The sequence below is a fragment of the Athalia rosae genome, chromosome 1 (assembly GCF_917208135.1).
Source record: "Athalia rosae chromosome 1, iyAthRosa1.1, whole genome shotgun sequence".
Lineage (NCBI taxonomy): Eukaryota > Metazoa > Arthropoda > Insecta > Hymenoptera > Athaliidae > Athalia > Athalia rosae.
The window spans coordinates 5,082,994-5,097,160 of NC_064026.1; the positions used below are offsets into that span (position 1 = coordinate 5,082,994).

Genomic DNA, 14,167 nt, shown 5'->3' on the forward strand with positions numbered 1-14,167 from the left:
GAACGACTGTTGAAAACGCGCGTTATGCGGAGGCGTATATATGTTAACCATGTGCCAAATTCTTCTCTCCCGATTCGTTGTGCGTTCGTTCGGTTTGCGTACTCCTCGAGTCCCTTGGGTAAAGTTAGGTCAGGCCGGGCGAGACGAGCTGCCCCGCTATCGCGTATACGGGGGACCGGTCGGCTTTGTAACAACATAAGACCGGACTTAAGAGAGAACCTCGGACCCGGTGGAACTTCGTGCTCCGGTTACCAAGAAAGGACAGAAAAAAAAAAGGGAAGAAAATAAAAGGAAAACAAGAAATACGAAATACGAGAGAGAATGAAAGAAAAGAGAACGGGGACGGGAGCTCGGTCGTAAACCTCTGACGCGATGCATTCCCCTGCGGTAACCTAATCCCCTCGGTCTGCTGTTCCTCTTACACTTTTTGTACACCTCTCATCTGCATCGCTCACTCAATTTACATTTCGAGCTTTCAATTTCTACGCCCCGTGTACACGGATATTCGACGTAGCTGACGGTATCCCCGACCACGGCGTTGCCTACCCCGGCGGAAATATTGCTTGAATATATCCCCAAGGTCACCGCGCGAGACCCGAACAAGATATGGAAGTGAAAAAAGTTCAACTTCACTTCACTTTCCACTTGGCTCGTTCGCTCGAACGAGAGCGAGCGAGCGAGCGAGTAAAATCCGTGCGTGCCCGCGTGCGTGCGTGACCTTGCCGGTGGTATCCTGTTCTTCCGAGGCCCCGTACGGTCTGGGGGTTAGACACGTGTGCGTATATCACTGAAGTAAAACCATCGTCCATACGCACGCGATTTCGAGAGATCACCCGAGACCATTTGTGCGAGTAGGTAAGTGCGATGCATCGATAATTCCGTTGACCTCTTCGGAATGATTTTCGTAGCTCGAGCGACCTCGGATTCGCGACCGTTACTCGAATTCATCAATAATACATGGGGCTGCGAAGCTGTTGCTTTTCATTATAAATACGCATTGTTAAATTATCACCTCTCCCTCTCTCTCTCTCTCTCTCTCTCTCTCTCTCTCTGGAGGCACAGGAAGAGCTCCGAGGTGTACAAATTACATGCAGACCTCGTTTTTGCCGGTGTGATACGTTGAATGATTTACGCATCCACTCACTCTGTAGGCACCTGTGTTTCCACGCGCGATAATTATGCACAACGTTATCGGTCTGCCGCAGACGAGGTCGCTCGTTATACCCCGTCACGTCGTCCTACGCGTATAGCCCATCATCCACCCTGCGCACCGTACACAGCCTCGATAATTATTCTGGCTATCCACCAGCTCTCGCCATCTTCTTTTCACTGACCACCGTGAAAGCCTGCATCTCATATCCGGTCGGTTTATCCCCCAAAGCCGCGGCGATCGGATCGCCGCGCGTTGAACAGTCCTGATTTTTTTTGTTTTTTCGTTTTTTTTTCTTTTTGTTAGATGCATTTTTTTCGTTCGCGCGATCGGGACTAATTGAGTTTGACGTGGGGATGTTCGTCGTACCGGGGTAAGTCGCGTAACGCGGCTCTCGAGCCGGTAAAGTCATTGAGAGAAATGAAGGTAACTGGTGCGAGTCGTTCTTCGGTACTTGACTTCGGACTTTTAAGTGCCTGCAGCACCTTTGCGGTTAGCAGCGAGCAGACGCCACACCGACGCCTTGGCATGGGTCCCGAGAGTCTAGTAACGATTCCTGGCGGTTCGCCAGAACGCTTTTTCCCTCCCTCCGCCCCCCGTCTCTCTCGTCTCTCATCCCTCTCGTCTCCTACCCCCGTCGAGTGTAACGGCGTCGGAAATAAGTTTATCAACAAACTCTACGTTGAAAATTTTCAAAGGCTCTGCACGCTGGCAAAACCCACTCCCCTAATAATAGAATCCAATAAAAATAGAGAGCGGAGTTGTTCTGGTGGAACGCGAAGGCGGGAGTCTCGGCAACCTCCCTCGAAAACCTCGCGATACGTTACATCGGTCGAGGGAAAGGAAAAAAGGGAAAGGAGAATAAAAGTAAAATGAGAGGATTTCGTCCGAAGAAAACTAGGCCACAAACCGAATACGCGTCATCATCCGGCATTTCATCCTCCTCGCCACGGGCGATTGATGGGCAACGGGATTTTTTGGCACCGTGGATCGCGATATTCGCTCCGTACCTACGCACCGAGGATAATTTATACCGAGGATAACGAAAAAAATTGCGACGCGCTTCTCGCTTGTAATTCAAGTTCAATTTCTATTATCCGCAATTGCCGAACTCACTTCCGTATCGGTATCGCGATGTTCGCCGGTTAACGATGGCTCTCGACAAACTTGCTCGATCCACTTGGCGAAGTGGTGTCGGTAATCAAACCCGATTACACCAATCACGGCTGATTGTGCACATCGTGCAGTTTAGTGAGAGGGAATAGAATCGACTGACGCGAATCCTTGACAGCTAACGGTGCGCTGATGCGAGTGAGGGAGAGGGAGGGATCGACTGGAAACTAGGAAGTTGTGCAGCGGGTACCCTGCAAAATTCAACAGAGTCGAACAACTCTTCAAACTGTACGTAGCTACGTAGACGTATGCAGCTCATATATAATACCGACGGTATATGAAATCAAACTGGGTTACGCGCTGCGGTTGTTGGCTTTGCTGCACGTGCGCCGTCGTGCGTATTGATTTCCCGCCATTTTGTGCGCCGCCCCCCCCCCTCCTCCTCCTCCTCCTCCTCCCCCCGTTCCTCCGGCTCGAGGGTGCATTCTAAAGATATCCTCACACCCTGAAATGACGCTTGAGAAATCCCTCAAACTTGTACGACTGTACACGACCTAGGAGTTCCAATAGCTACACACTGCGGGCACTCGCGCCAAGCATATTATTGAACTATAATTACACGAACGGCGCCCTCCCGCGTGCGGTCACGATGCATTCCTGCATCGTTGCAGTTCAGGTGATTCCCCCGCGGTCTCATATACGTATATATATATGTATGTGTAACTTTGCGAGTTCGCCACAACAGGGCCTTTATTTACGGATCTTTTATTTTGTTTCCGATGCATTATATTAATACACGTTCCGTACACCTGCAACCTGCAGCGTTTCGATTCACTGGTATAATGTACCTACATTGTTATTCAAGCGAGCCCGCTCCCCGCTTAATATATGCATCGGGTACACGGTTCCGATTATAATTCTGAAGCACCCGACTACACGTTGACCGTTACGCGTGTGATGGATCAACACTCGGCTGGCACCTGTGAACGAGTCACACTTGAGGCAACAGCTCCCGCACCGTCGATTACAGAAACGTGTGCTCCGCGCTGTACTCGAGAGTCCGGTATCGGGAGAATGATCGATAAAATCGCTTTTCGTCGTCCTCGGTATTTTTCAATCGGGATATTCCGGTTAGGTACCAGCTTTGGAATCGGGAGGGGAAGTAAACGGGTTTCAGGTGCCGGATGCCGGGATCAGGTGGCTCGACGAATTGTGTCGCTCTCGGAATATCTTTTCCGTGTCGTTCCGTTGAGCTTTGCTCCGTCATGGAAATTGATCCCGAGTGGGCGGACATTTGTTTTTTTTTTTTTTACTCGCCGCGCGTCGCGTTATCCCGTAGATCCCGATCCTTCCGAGTTTCGCAGGAGTTGAGGAGAAAAGGTCGAGTAAATTCGAAAGAAGAGTGGAAGTCGAGAGTCTTTTGGTACAAAATAATGGACGGTAGATGAAAACGGTCCATTTTCTCTTCAACGTTGTACCACAACTCGGAATTATTGGTGCGAATGCGAACTTTGTCCTTGCTTAAAAAACTCGTGCTTCACGCACAGCCTGTAATGATCTCCGGCAGAAGGTATTATAACGGTATATCAACAGCTGACCTTTTCTCCCTTATATTCAATCCCTTCCGCACTCCCCAGGGGTTCGATATATATCCGCGCGGAGGACTGCGCACTCGCACACGGCCGCACGCGTGCGAGTTTCGTTGGCATTTAAACTCTTTGTGTCGCGTCCCCCTTAAATTTTCTCTCTTTCTCACTTTCCCTCCGACCCGTGTATACCCACTCCGTTTGCACCCCGGTCAGGATTCGCCCTTCTTCATACGGCGCCCCCGCCGTACTACGGTTGCCCTATTCATAAGGACGGGCGTCACTGACTGCCACCGTTAACGTGAAAGGGTTTATTCCCCCGTTGCGAAGGGTAATAGCCGGAGACTCCGTGTATGCGGGAGGGGTGAAAGGCAAGTTTCATGGGATGCCCGCATGTCGCGTAACTCTAATTAAAATACCGCATGGTTACAAAACTTCAATTTGTCCGTATCAGACCGCGGCAGCGGCATCGGCTATATGGGAATATAATAGAATATTATTCGAAACATAGAGACAAAAATAACACCTCCAGTCAAGTTGGCCACGATGTTGGAATTCCGCGATAATTTACATCGTGATAGGGAAATATTTCACCGTGGATCCATGGATACCGCCACTTTAAAGTTTATATTAGTTTCGCGGCTACGGTGTGGATAGTTTGCGGATGAAAAGTAAGGGTGGTTCGGACGTTACGGTTTTCGGATCTGCGGTAAATGCTGTAACAAAATATACATGGCGTATTCACGTCACATTCGACCGTACTCACCAGTCCCTTTACATCGGTAGCCCGATATACCTGTCTCATTTTATTTTTATACGCCGTATACGCATCTGCGGGCGTTAAAAACTTATTCGAAACGAGATTTACGCGAGCGTGCAGGAATTATCTCGAATTTATCATTCGGCGAACACGTTTCCAGAATAAACCATCTGTATTGGTTTCTTTTTTTCTTTTTCTTTTTTCTCTGTTTTCGTACAATATTTATTTATTTTAATACGGAAGAGTTTGCTCGCCGATAGTGCAATCTCGTGTTATTTGCAGTAAAGCTGCATGTCCGACTCGCGAAGGAAATGGTCTGTTTCTCGCGGTCTGTTTCGCCCCGCGTGCCTATGCATAATTCATGACACGGATTATGCCGGGATATTCCAGCGTGACGCGTGCAGTCTGCCGCTACTGGTGGTGTAGCTACGGTGGTGCTTCTGCCTCTGTTGCTGCTGCTGCTGCTGTTGCCCGTTCTTTGTTCCTACGTTCCTTGTAATCGTGGCGGACGCAGAAGCGCGTAGCTATGCCGATGACCGGCGCCCCGATACATCACCCAGTAACGTCCGCGGCCACAGGACGTCACGTAACACCGACGCAGTCTGATGAAAGAAAAAAAAAGAAAAAAAAAACAAGAAAGAAAAAAAAAACACTAACAAAAATAACGAATTGAAAGTAGAAAGAGAGGAGAGTTAAAAAAACATCCCCCCGCAAGTGGCAACGTCCTCGAAATAATTCCAGGGTTACGGAATAATTCCCGCACTTTGGAGAAAATTCCGCACCATGCAGCGACGCGAGAGCGAACGACGCGACGATTTTGCGCGGGGTGACGCGTAGCGTGGAGGGAAACAAAGGGTGCGTAAATTGCCGCCGCGCTGCAATAGGGGATGGTTCGGTCACGTACGCGTCTGCTTTCGCCTGCAGTTACCTCCGTGGCCCTTCTATTCCCTTTCCCGGCTACCGCGGAGCAATAACAGTAAATCCGGTGCCATAAATCCATTCTCTCTTCTTCCCTCTCACAACCCACCGTATATATATCTATGGTATAGGTAGCTTAACGTGTATTGTGAATTGTTACTCGTGTTCATGGCGGATCGTGCATCACCGCAAACTATACCTGCTCCCAGCATCGCCCTTGGAATAGGTAGTAGCGACGCACGGATATACAGCGATTACCGAAACCCTCCCATTCGTTATATATAATAACGTTACCGCTCTTGAGATATTTTATTCCTACTATACCCATTCCGGACGGAGTGGTCGTCGATTATCGTTACGATCATCCGTCGATACTTCTGCTAACTTTCTTGTTGTCGAACCGCTCGAGGATGAAGTTCAACGGAATGTGAATCTTGTTCTTTTTTCATGTTGTTGCAGAAAAAAGCAACGTCCGGGGTAACCGTAGAAGACAAGTTAGCGAGAGAGCAGCGAGTCGTGAGAGAACGGAAAGGGTCGATCGAGATCGCGAGGGCGTCGCTGCGGCCAGACAACAGCAACAACAGCAACAACAGCAGGAGGATCGTGAAAACAAGGGTCCGGGAAACCGAGCGAGTCGTGTGCTAGCCGTCGAGGAAATCCCAACTGGCAAAAGAATCGTCGGTGGAGTTTCCGCGGCGTCCAAACTCCGTCGTAGAGGTACACCGGTGGTAAAAAGTTCGGCGGATAGTTTTCCCGCGCAGAGGTCCGCTCGGCGAAGACTCAGACCGCAAACCGGGGTGGCTCGTGAATCGGGCAGAAATACGGTAAAGGAAATAACAGTCCCCGAGGTCAAAGCGAGGCTCGAGGATAATTTCGAGCCGGAAGAAGGTGAGGAAAGCGAATCGCGTAGATCGGAAGACAGAGAGACCGAGGAAGACTGCGATCCTCTGATAAAAAGGCTGAAGAGCAGCCTCACAGGTCGCAAGGTAAAGTCGGAGAGTCGAAAAAATCGAGGGGAGGAACTCGAAGAACGGGCGCAAAGAGAGGGTCGAAAGTCCGAGGAGGAAGACTCTGAGGAAAAACAGCCGAGGGAGGCAAACGGACCCGCGGCCGAGGACGAGGAAAGTGAGTCCAGAGAACGAGACAGGGAACCGGAACCTCCACCTCCGGATAACGTAGATCGGGGAGGGTCGGAAGAGGAGAAGGAAAACCAAGAAGAAGAAGAAGAAGAAGAAGAAGAAGAAGAAAAGAGAAAGAAGAGTAAAGAGAACTTGGATAACAAAGAGGCGGTAGTTTCCGGGGATGATCAGCGATCGCCTGTGATAGTCGGTCAGGAAGTCAAGGTCAAGGTAACGAGGAGGAATACCGAAGCGGAAGAGACTCCGGACTATCTCGCGAGAGAAGTGAAAGAACGAGAAGAAGAAGAAGACGAAGAAGAGGAGGAAGCAACGGTTACCGAGGAAAGTACAGGCGACAGTGTGAGCAGTTCGAACGCGGTGCGGGCACCGAGCGTAGAATCGGTGGTCGAGTTGGTGGAGTCGAGCAGTCAGGACGGCTCCGTGCTGGAGAGGTTGAGTCCGCTTAGCAGCGGTGCTGGGGGACGGCACGGGCTGCTGAACGAGGAGCATCAACACGAACGTGAACGAGAACGGCACAACGAGAGCCCCGTCATACTTGCCGAGAGACTGAACAAACCCCCGCCGGTAGCGGGAACGGGATCAGCGAGCCATCACCATCAGCTTCACCAGCAGCATCAGCAACAACTCCAGCAACAGTACAACAACGTCGCTATCCACAACCGGCACTACTCGAGCGGTAGTCCGGTGATTCACCCCCATCATCATCACACCGTGCAGGTTCCCCTGGTCGCGGGTGGAAGTCCCCGTCATTTGGTAGTCGGGGGTTCGGTGACGGAGTTGCACCAGCAACGGGAACAAATCCACCCGGCAACAGCTCACCACCAGCAGCAGCTCCAACACCACCAGCAGCAACAGCAACAGCAACAGCAACAGCAACAATCGCAACATCACACGAGGGTGGTTGCTACCGTCGGCGATGAGGCAAGCCTCATGGAGGTGGAGGCAGGGGGTGTCGGGGTCGCGGGAGTCTTGGGTGGGGTCGCGACGTCTGCAGGTATCCGCGGTGGTGCCGCGTACGGGGACAGTGGTTCCGACAGCGGGGTAAGTTCCCTCAGGAGCGCGGGTTCGGGGGACGAAAGAAGCGGTAGTAGAAGTTCGGCATTGAGCGCCGAGGAAACACCCGCTGCCGCAACACCCGCGCGCGTCTGGCACGTGCAAAGTGTTCAGCACACATCCCTTCTGATGGCACACCCTCAGCAAGGTCCACCCGCCGCTCCGACTGGTCCCACATCGACTACCTCCGTCGGTTATCAGAGTCCGGCGCAACAAAACACCGCCGGTCATCATCATCCCGCGGCAGCGGTAGCCACCGAGATGCTCTGGAGACCCCCGAGGTATCCGCCACTTCCCCACGGACTTCTCGGACCCGCGCAACAGAGCCCGGAGGAAATGCTGGAACGAGACAGGCACGAGAGGATGCTCCGGTGAGTCCAGATTCAATTTCAAATGTCGCGTAGCTTTTTTCGCTTTCTCCCCTTCACAGGACATTGCTCAGGATTTTCCAGATGTATAAACAAATTGTTAACGACACTCTCGACTCGGAGACGCACGTGCTGCTTCGGTGTTTTTTTAATCGCCTCGTATCGCTAGGTAACCCGAGATGAGGTTGGTTACCTCTGCCCCCTCCGCCCCCTTCTTCCCGAGCCTCGCCGCTCCGTTCCTTCCTTTTCTTCCTCTTGTTCAAACTTATTGCGTGCGTCACCGCCCGGTGCTATTAACGTCTACAAACTTTAGCGTCACCGAGCTGATACACGACCAACTCGGAGACAAGGAGGCGGATCTCCGCGACTCCGCGCGTATGTACGCGATTAGGACGTGGAATTTTATTCAAGAGCGATAACGCCGGAGGGGCCGGAGTCTCGCTCGTTTCAGCTATACGCGAGATATGTCTCGATTTATTAACTATCTGTCAGAAATTTTAATATATGCCAAGGTTAATATTATATCCTGAAAAATCGAACGGCCGATATGAACGAGAATTACGTAAAACCGTATTCAAATATACGTGATACTTACGATGACCGTATGGATAAATTTCGAAAAGTCCACCTATAGAGGTCGTTTACGCGCTGTAATGTGGTAACCAGATAAGAGGACCGAGAGGAGCCTGCGATTGCTTATCCCTTGCATGTAATTAAAAACTAGCCGATCGTGTTTCTCTCCGAATTATTTGTCGAGATTTTTTTTTTTTTTTTTTTTCTTCATCATAATGATTTCCCGTCCGTTTCGTAAATAACTTTTACACATATGATATCTACGTTCGTAAATTAGGTATCAACAAATTGCCTAATTCCGAGAAGAGAGTACTCGGAGAGCGTTGGCGGTCTGTCTCGTTGAAATACACATAGAGAAAAAGTTGTTACTCTTGTTTGCATAATTTAAAAATAACATCGCGCTTGTAATATAGTTGCCAACCGCGAGTACAAAAGTCGTTTTGTGCCGTACTCGCGGTGCGCGTGATATTTTCATCGCTTCATCTCCGCAAGTTTCGAGTGTCTTCTCCCGTTTTTTTTTTTTTTTTTTTACTCCCTCTCCCTCGCTCACTCTATGGAATTACGGCGCCTGTACATTTTTTTTCTGGAGGGGGTAAGATTCTCCCGCGCCTTCTCTTCGCCCGCGCGTCATCTGCGGTGGTTCTTCAAGGTCACGACCCCACGGACCCGGTGAAAGAAAGAGAAGAGGCTGCGGCACGTCGCTCGTTAAATTTCGTCTGATTATACGAGCGATACACGCACAAACGGGGCTCCGGGCAGCTCTCGTTAGACCGTAAATTAAATAACACCCAAAGTTTCCTCTCCTAATCGCTTACGCATGCGGGCAAACAACCGCGGGAGTCGACCGTGTATCTATTCGTATACGTATATCTATGCGTACAGTAGATGAAACGAGCTGGGCGAATCCTGCAATCTCCTCCTCGTCCTCCTCCTCTTAGTTTCTACTCTATTACAGTACCTTGTACCAACGTAGTCGTTCATGAATATTTACCCGGTGGTTCGTTGTCTCTGTATCGTCGGTATATAGGTACGACGCACGTACGTGTATAATAAACCCATGCATTCACGTCTCCACGCAAACTCCCTCTGACAACGTTGTGTGTTCTCGTTTGTCGTGTAGCAAAGTTCAGCAAATAGAGAACATCGCATATTCGGTAACAATAATTCCACGTCAAAGCTGCTGCACCACCGACGTAACGTAACCGTGTGCATGACCCGAAGGGGAACTAAGGTCAAAGTTTGTCACGCGCCTCTCCAAACTCGCGAAGGATTTCCTCCGGTATTTGCTTCGTTTCGGAATACGTTGAGGCGCGGTATATATCGTCGCCTAGCCAATCGGATGTGATCTCGATTCGAGACATCGCTCGACCTTAAAGGTCGCGTTGCCTTATCTCCTCTCGTCAGTCGTGACAATGTGTCGTACATTCAACGCGCGAGCATGAAGGTATACATGAAAAACAGTTCGATCGCTTTTCTAAAAATAATTCATGAACGATTTATTTTATTCGTCGAAACCTGCAGATTTATATATATTACCATAGCGGCAACGATTATCATTGCGTGATCGAAATATCAATCTATACTCCTTCGGTCGACGAAGACTATACGACGGCTGGACGAATGCGGTACGCGAGGAGAGTTAATACCGTAACACGTTTCACTTGCGTAATGCGGACGACGACCACTGAACCGGAGTTACGTCTTTTGCTGGCCTTTGAATTGCGGTTCGACGCTAATCACTCGCCGTACTATAGATGAATCTATACGAACTCGCGAAGTCCCCACGACTAGCTGAGGTATAACTATAGTTTTCACGCCGTATAAAATCGCTTTCTTCACCGTTCTTCATTAAAGAGTCAATTTTATTCCCACTCTGCATGTACATAAAACTCCTCCTCGTCGTCGTCGCATATTGGCTATTGTTACATCAGCTGCATCAACAGCCTTCGCTGTGGTACAAACAACCGAATCCCCGCTATCGTAATTTGTTACACATCGATTGCATTCATTTGATCAAAAAAATCATCGTTTTCCATATTCGCACTGCCTCGGAGCTTCGATATTTTCAAGGACGACTCGCGCCGTGGGTCGCCTTTCTCCTATACCGCAGGACACGCGCGTGATCACGCAACCAAATACACTTATATTATACGCGACGTGAACGTAATATTTCCGCACACATGCAGACGTGCGCTCACACCTGTTAAAACTTTGTATCCAAACTGACGTTCGGATACAGGATTCTCTTGTGTACGTATAGGTAGGTGCGGGCCTGGAGTATGTAACGGTGAATCTCGAGCCGACGATATGTGAGAGTGGCGTAACCTCGCGACGCACAGTTATTGCCGGTCGCTCGGTACAGTGTCATAGATGGAATGAGAAAGACGGAAAAAAGAAATGCGCTGGATCAGATGAGAAATGAAAAAATTTAAAAAAACCGCTCGACTATCTATCTTGGCTTTCTTTCTCCCTCTGAAAGACATCCGTTATCCTCGACTCGCGACTTTCGGTAAAGGAGGGAGAATATTTCATATCAATGGGGAACGGCGATTATACTTTTGCATCGGAATTATAGCTGACCGTGTACACGGCTGTGATTATAAACTCCCAATAGGCCGCCGCACCTTTCGAGTTTCGGTGGAGTTGATGACTTTGAAGTACAAATTCTCCAGAGAAAGTTGTCGAGCGTATATAATACCCCGAAGGCATTCGCGCGGTTTGATCGCGGCGTATTACGTATTCGGTTTTGCCTTTTTTTTTTTTTTTTTTTGTCTTTTACTTTTTTGTTGTTTTTTCTGTTTTAAATTTATTCTCAGCTCATTGACGGCTAGTTACACAGCGAGTGCGTGCTTTGAAATTACGACGTGCTTCTTATTTCGCTCTCGCGACCTCAAATATGGGCGAGTCAAGCGAATACGCGGATATACATATAATGCTACATACCTCGCTCAACATGTTTGGATTTATACTATGCGTATGGTATGTAAAATATGTACCATATACCATTTATGCGTCAACGCGTCATGAGCCGGTTCAGTAATGTTGACCGAGGTTATTTATTCTAGAAACGAATAAATTATCGTTTCAAATAGCTGCCGAGGTGATCTAGGCGTAAATTAGAACCCATCATCTTCCGATCACTTGATATAATTATTGCGAATGTAAAACACGTCAACCACGCGAAGTTAAATACTATTCGATGTATGTATAAATCGCCCGCGGCTATTGCAGATGCTGCCGCTGCATTCGGCAAGATATGGGGTGAGAGAGTGAGAAACGACAACGTTCAACTTTCCGCCGCTGTTCAAGACATATATCAAGTAATTTGTATTTGTTATTCAGTTTCCAGTGTCCCTCGTACTCTTGTGTTCGCTTGTTCGTTTCTGGGACAAGGTTACTCGAACGGTAATCGCGCGCGCGCGCGCGCGCTACAGAATTAACCGCTTGCAGTAGAAAAATTGACCGATCATTCGCAATTCCGTGAGGCAATTATATCGGCACAAGTGAAACTAACTTATTGTCAGTGGATAACGACGGCCTTTGCGGAATCGCTATTTTCATCGATAAAGACCCGTTTTTTCTCTGTTTTTGTTTTTTCGTTCTTTTTCTCTCTCGCTCGAATAATTCTACTCGATGATAACTGAGCGATTTTTGGCGATAATTTAATCGCATCGGAGTTTCTGGGCCGCGTTACTCGTACCGGGGGCAGTTCAGTTATATACAAGGTTTCGCGTATCCACATTCGCAACTCCTTATTTATTTAGTTTAGTAAACCGGAGCCAAGTCGGTCAGCGAGTTGATGCACCGCTGGGTATACACCAGAAGGAGAATCGCCTGTTCATTTCGAATGACACTCCAACCTCCCCCCACTCGTTGACTGAATTAAACGAATTCGGTTCGCTATATATTCTCCATGCAGCGGCCATTCGCCGCGTTACGAAACTCGCACGTATATAATCGGCCGAAATCGCGTACCGAGTGCTTTTATTATACATATGTGTTTCGCGGCTTAATTGAACGATGTTACAAAGCCGCGACGGCTCATCGAAAATAAATGTACTCATCACCATCGTCAATTTATATAGCTCAAATTAATTCCGATCACAACTTCCGGGCATCCAGTTTCCTCACGTCGCTTCGGATTAGCTCGATTAACGATTCGCAATTGGCTAATCAATCGACCCAGTGGCAAAAAAAACGAGGCGATGCATACAAAGCTGAATAAAAATACATGACCCCCTAATACGGCGCGTAACACTCGACGGAACATTGAAGTAGTTGAAAAAAGCACAGATACCGCAGAACACAGAGTGACAACGGAACGGAACGGAACGAAACGGTGCGGAAGAGTTGATGACCTTGTGCCGAATGGAGCTGGTTCGCGCGCACACCATGGATATACACGTATTTTACACGAGCGTTATTCCTTGAATAATTATTTCGCGAAGGTATTACCTGCAACGGTAATGATACCGAGTTTGTTGGTTTAGCGACAACAGACCAAAGTCGGTATAATTGAATCACATTCGGAGTAGAATAACACCACGTGTTAGATGGGCTCGACAAATCACGCTCAATTAACTAAACCGAAACACAAACGCGAGCTGGAAACCTCCGCCCGCACAGCTGAAGGATATTTTCAGACCGTTAACCGGTAATCAGAGTCACTTGGAAGTTTCTCTAATTGGGAAACTGTTGGAAATTGTTACGGACAAACGTGGAGGGTACGAATATTGTGTCGCCGGTGATCATCGATGACAACGATCGACAAAATTCTCCGACAGTCGACACAACGACGTGAACAATTGTACGCTCTCGAATAAAGAACAATCCATTTTCGCCGGTTCGCCCGAATCCGACGTAGAGCTACGTAGGATTCTGGCGTAATCGATACAGAGTCGTAATTCAACCGCGATTCCGCCGGGAATGGGAATTTTAATTATTCCGGAGTCGTTGCGCGTTGCTGCGGGAATCTCGTTACCCCCGGGTAGAATGTGTGTTTCTCCGTGCATCAGGGCGCACGCTCGTGTGTGCTCGTATACGTACGGTGTATCGTACAAACTTTTACACGGGAGTATTTATATGCCTCTGTATGCATCGCAGAGGTATACGTGTCATCGCACGTACGTGGCTATGCGGTGGTCGTAGCTGCGGAGCCTCACCTCGTGCAGGCATGATTGCGACGAGAGGAATTTTTACGACGAGAGTTAAAGCGAAACGCGCCGTAAACCAGCAGCGAGCGACCTCACCCTCACCCTCACCTCGAACGGAGGAGCCGCCCGTAAACTTTGCAACAAACTTCCCCTCTCGTCCTCCCCGTCCGTCACCTTCGGCCGACCACTTTTTTCATCTTTCTCTCTCTTTAAAATCCGCGTGTGCCCCCCCCCCGTGCATGCACACCGCTCCTCCCGATAAAGCGGCAGCGAGCCGAACGCGCCGAGTGGGAGTCGAGATGGAAGTGGAAGTGGAAGCTTTATCCGTTTTGATAGCCGGTAGTGTTTGTGCGC

At 49.1% G+C, this 14,167-nt stretch overlaps 1 protein-coding gene across 4 annotated transcripts in view; it reads left to right on the plus strand.

Moving 5' to 3' along the window:
• Nucleotides 1-14,167, plus strand: part of LOC105684167 (probable JmjC domain-containing histone demethylation protein 2C) — a 175,132-nt gene that overhangs the window by 106,225 nt on the left and 54,740 nt on the right. For all 4 annotated transcript variants that reach the window (XM_048653575.1, XM_048653592.1, XM_048653585.1 and 1 more), the window contains one exon: nucleotides 5,987-8,090. In XM_048653575.1, the coding sequence (XP_048509532.1) occupies nucleotides 5,987-8,090 (2,104 nt within the window). The remainder of the gene's footprint in view (nucleotides 1-5,986; nucleotides 8,091-14,167) is intronic.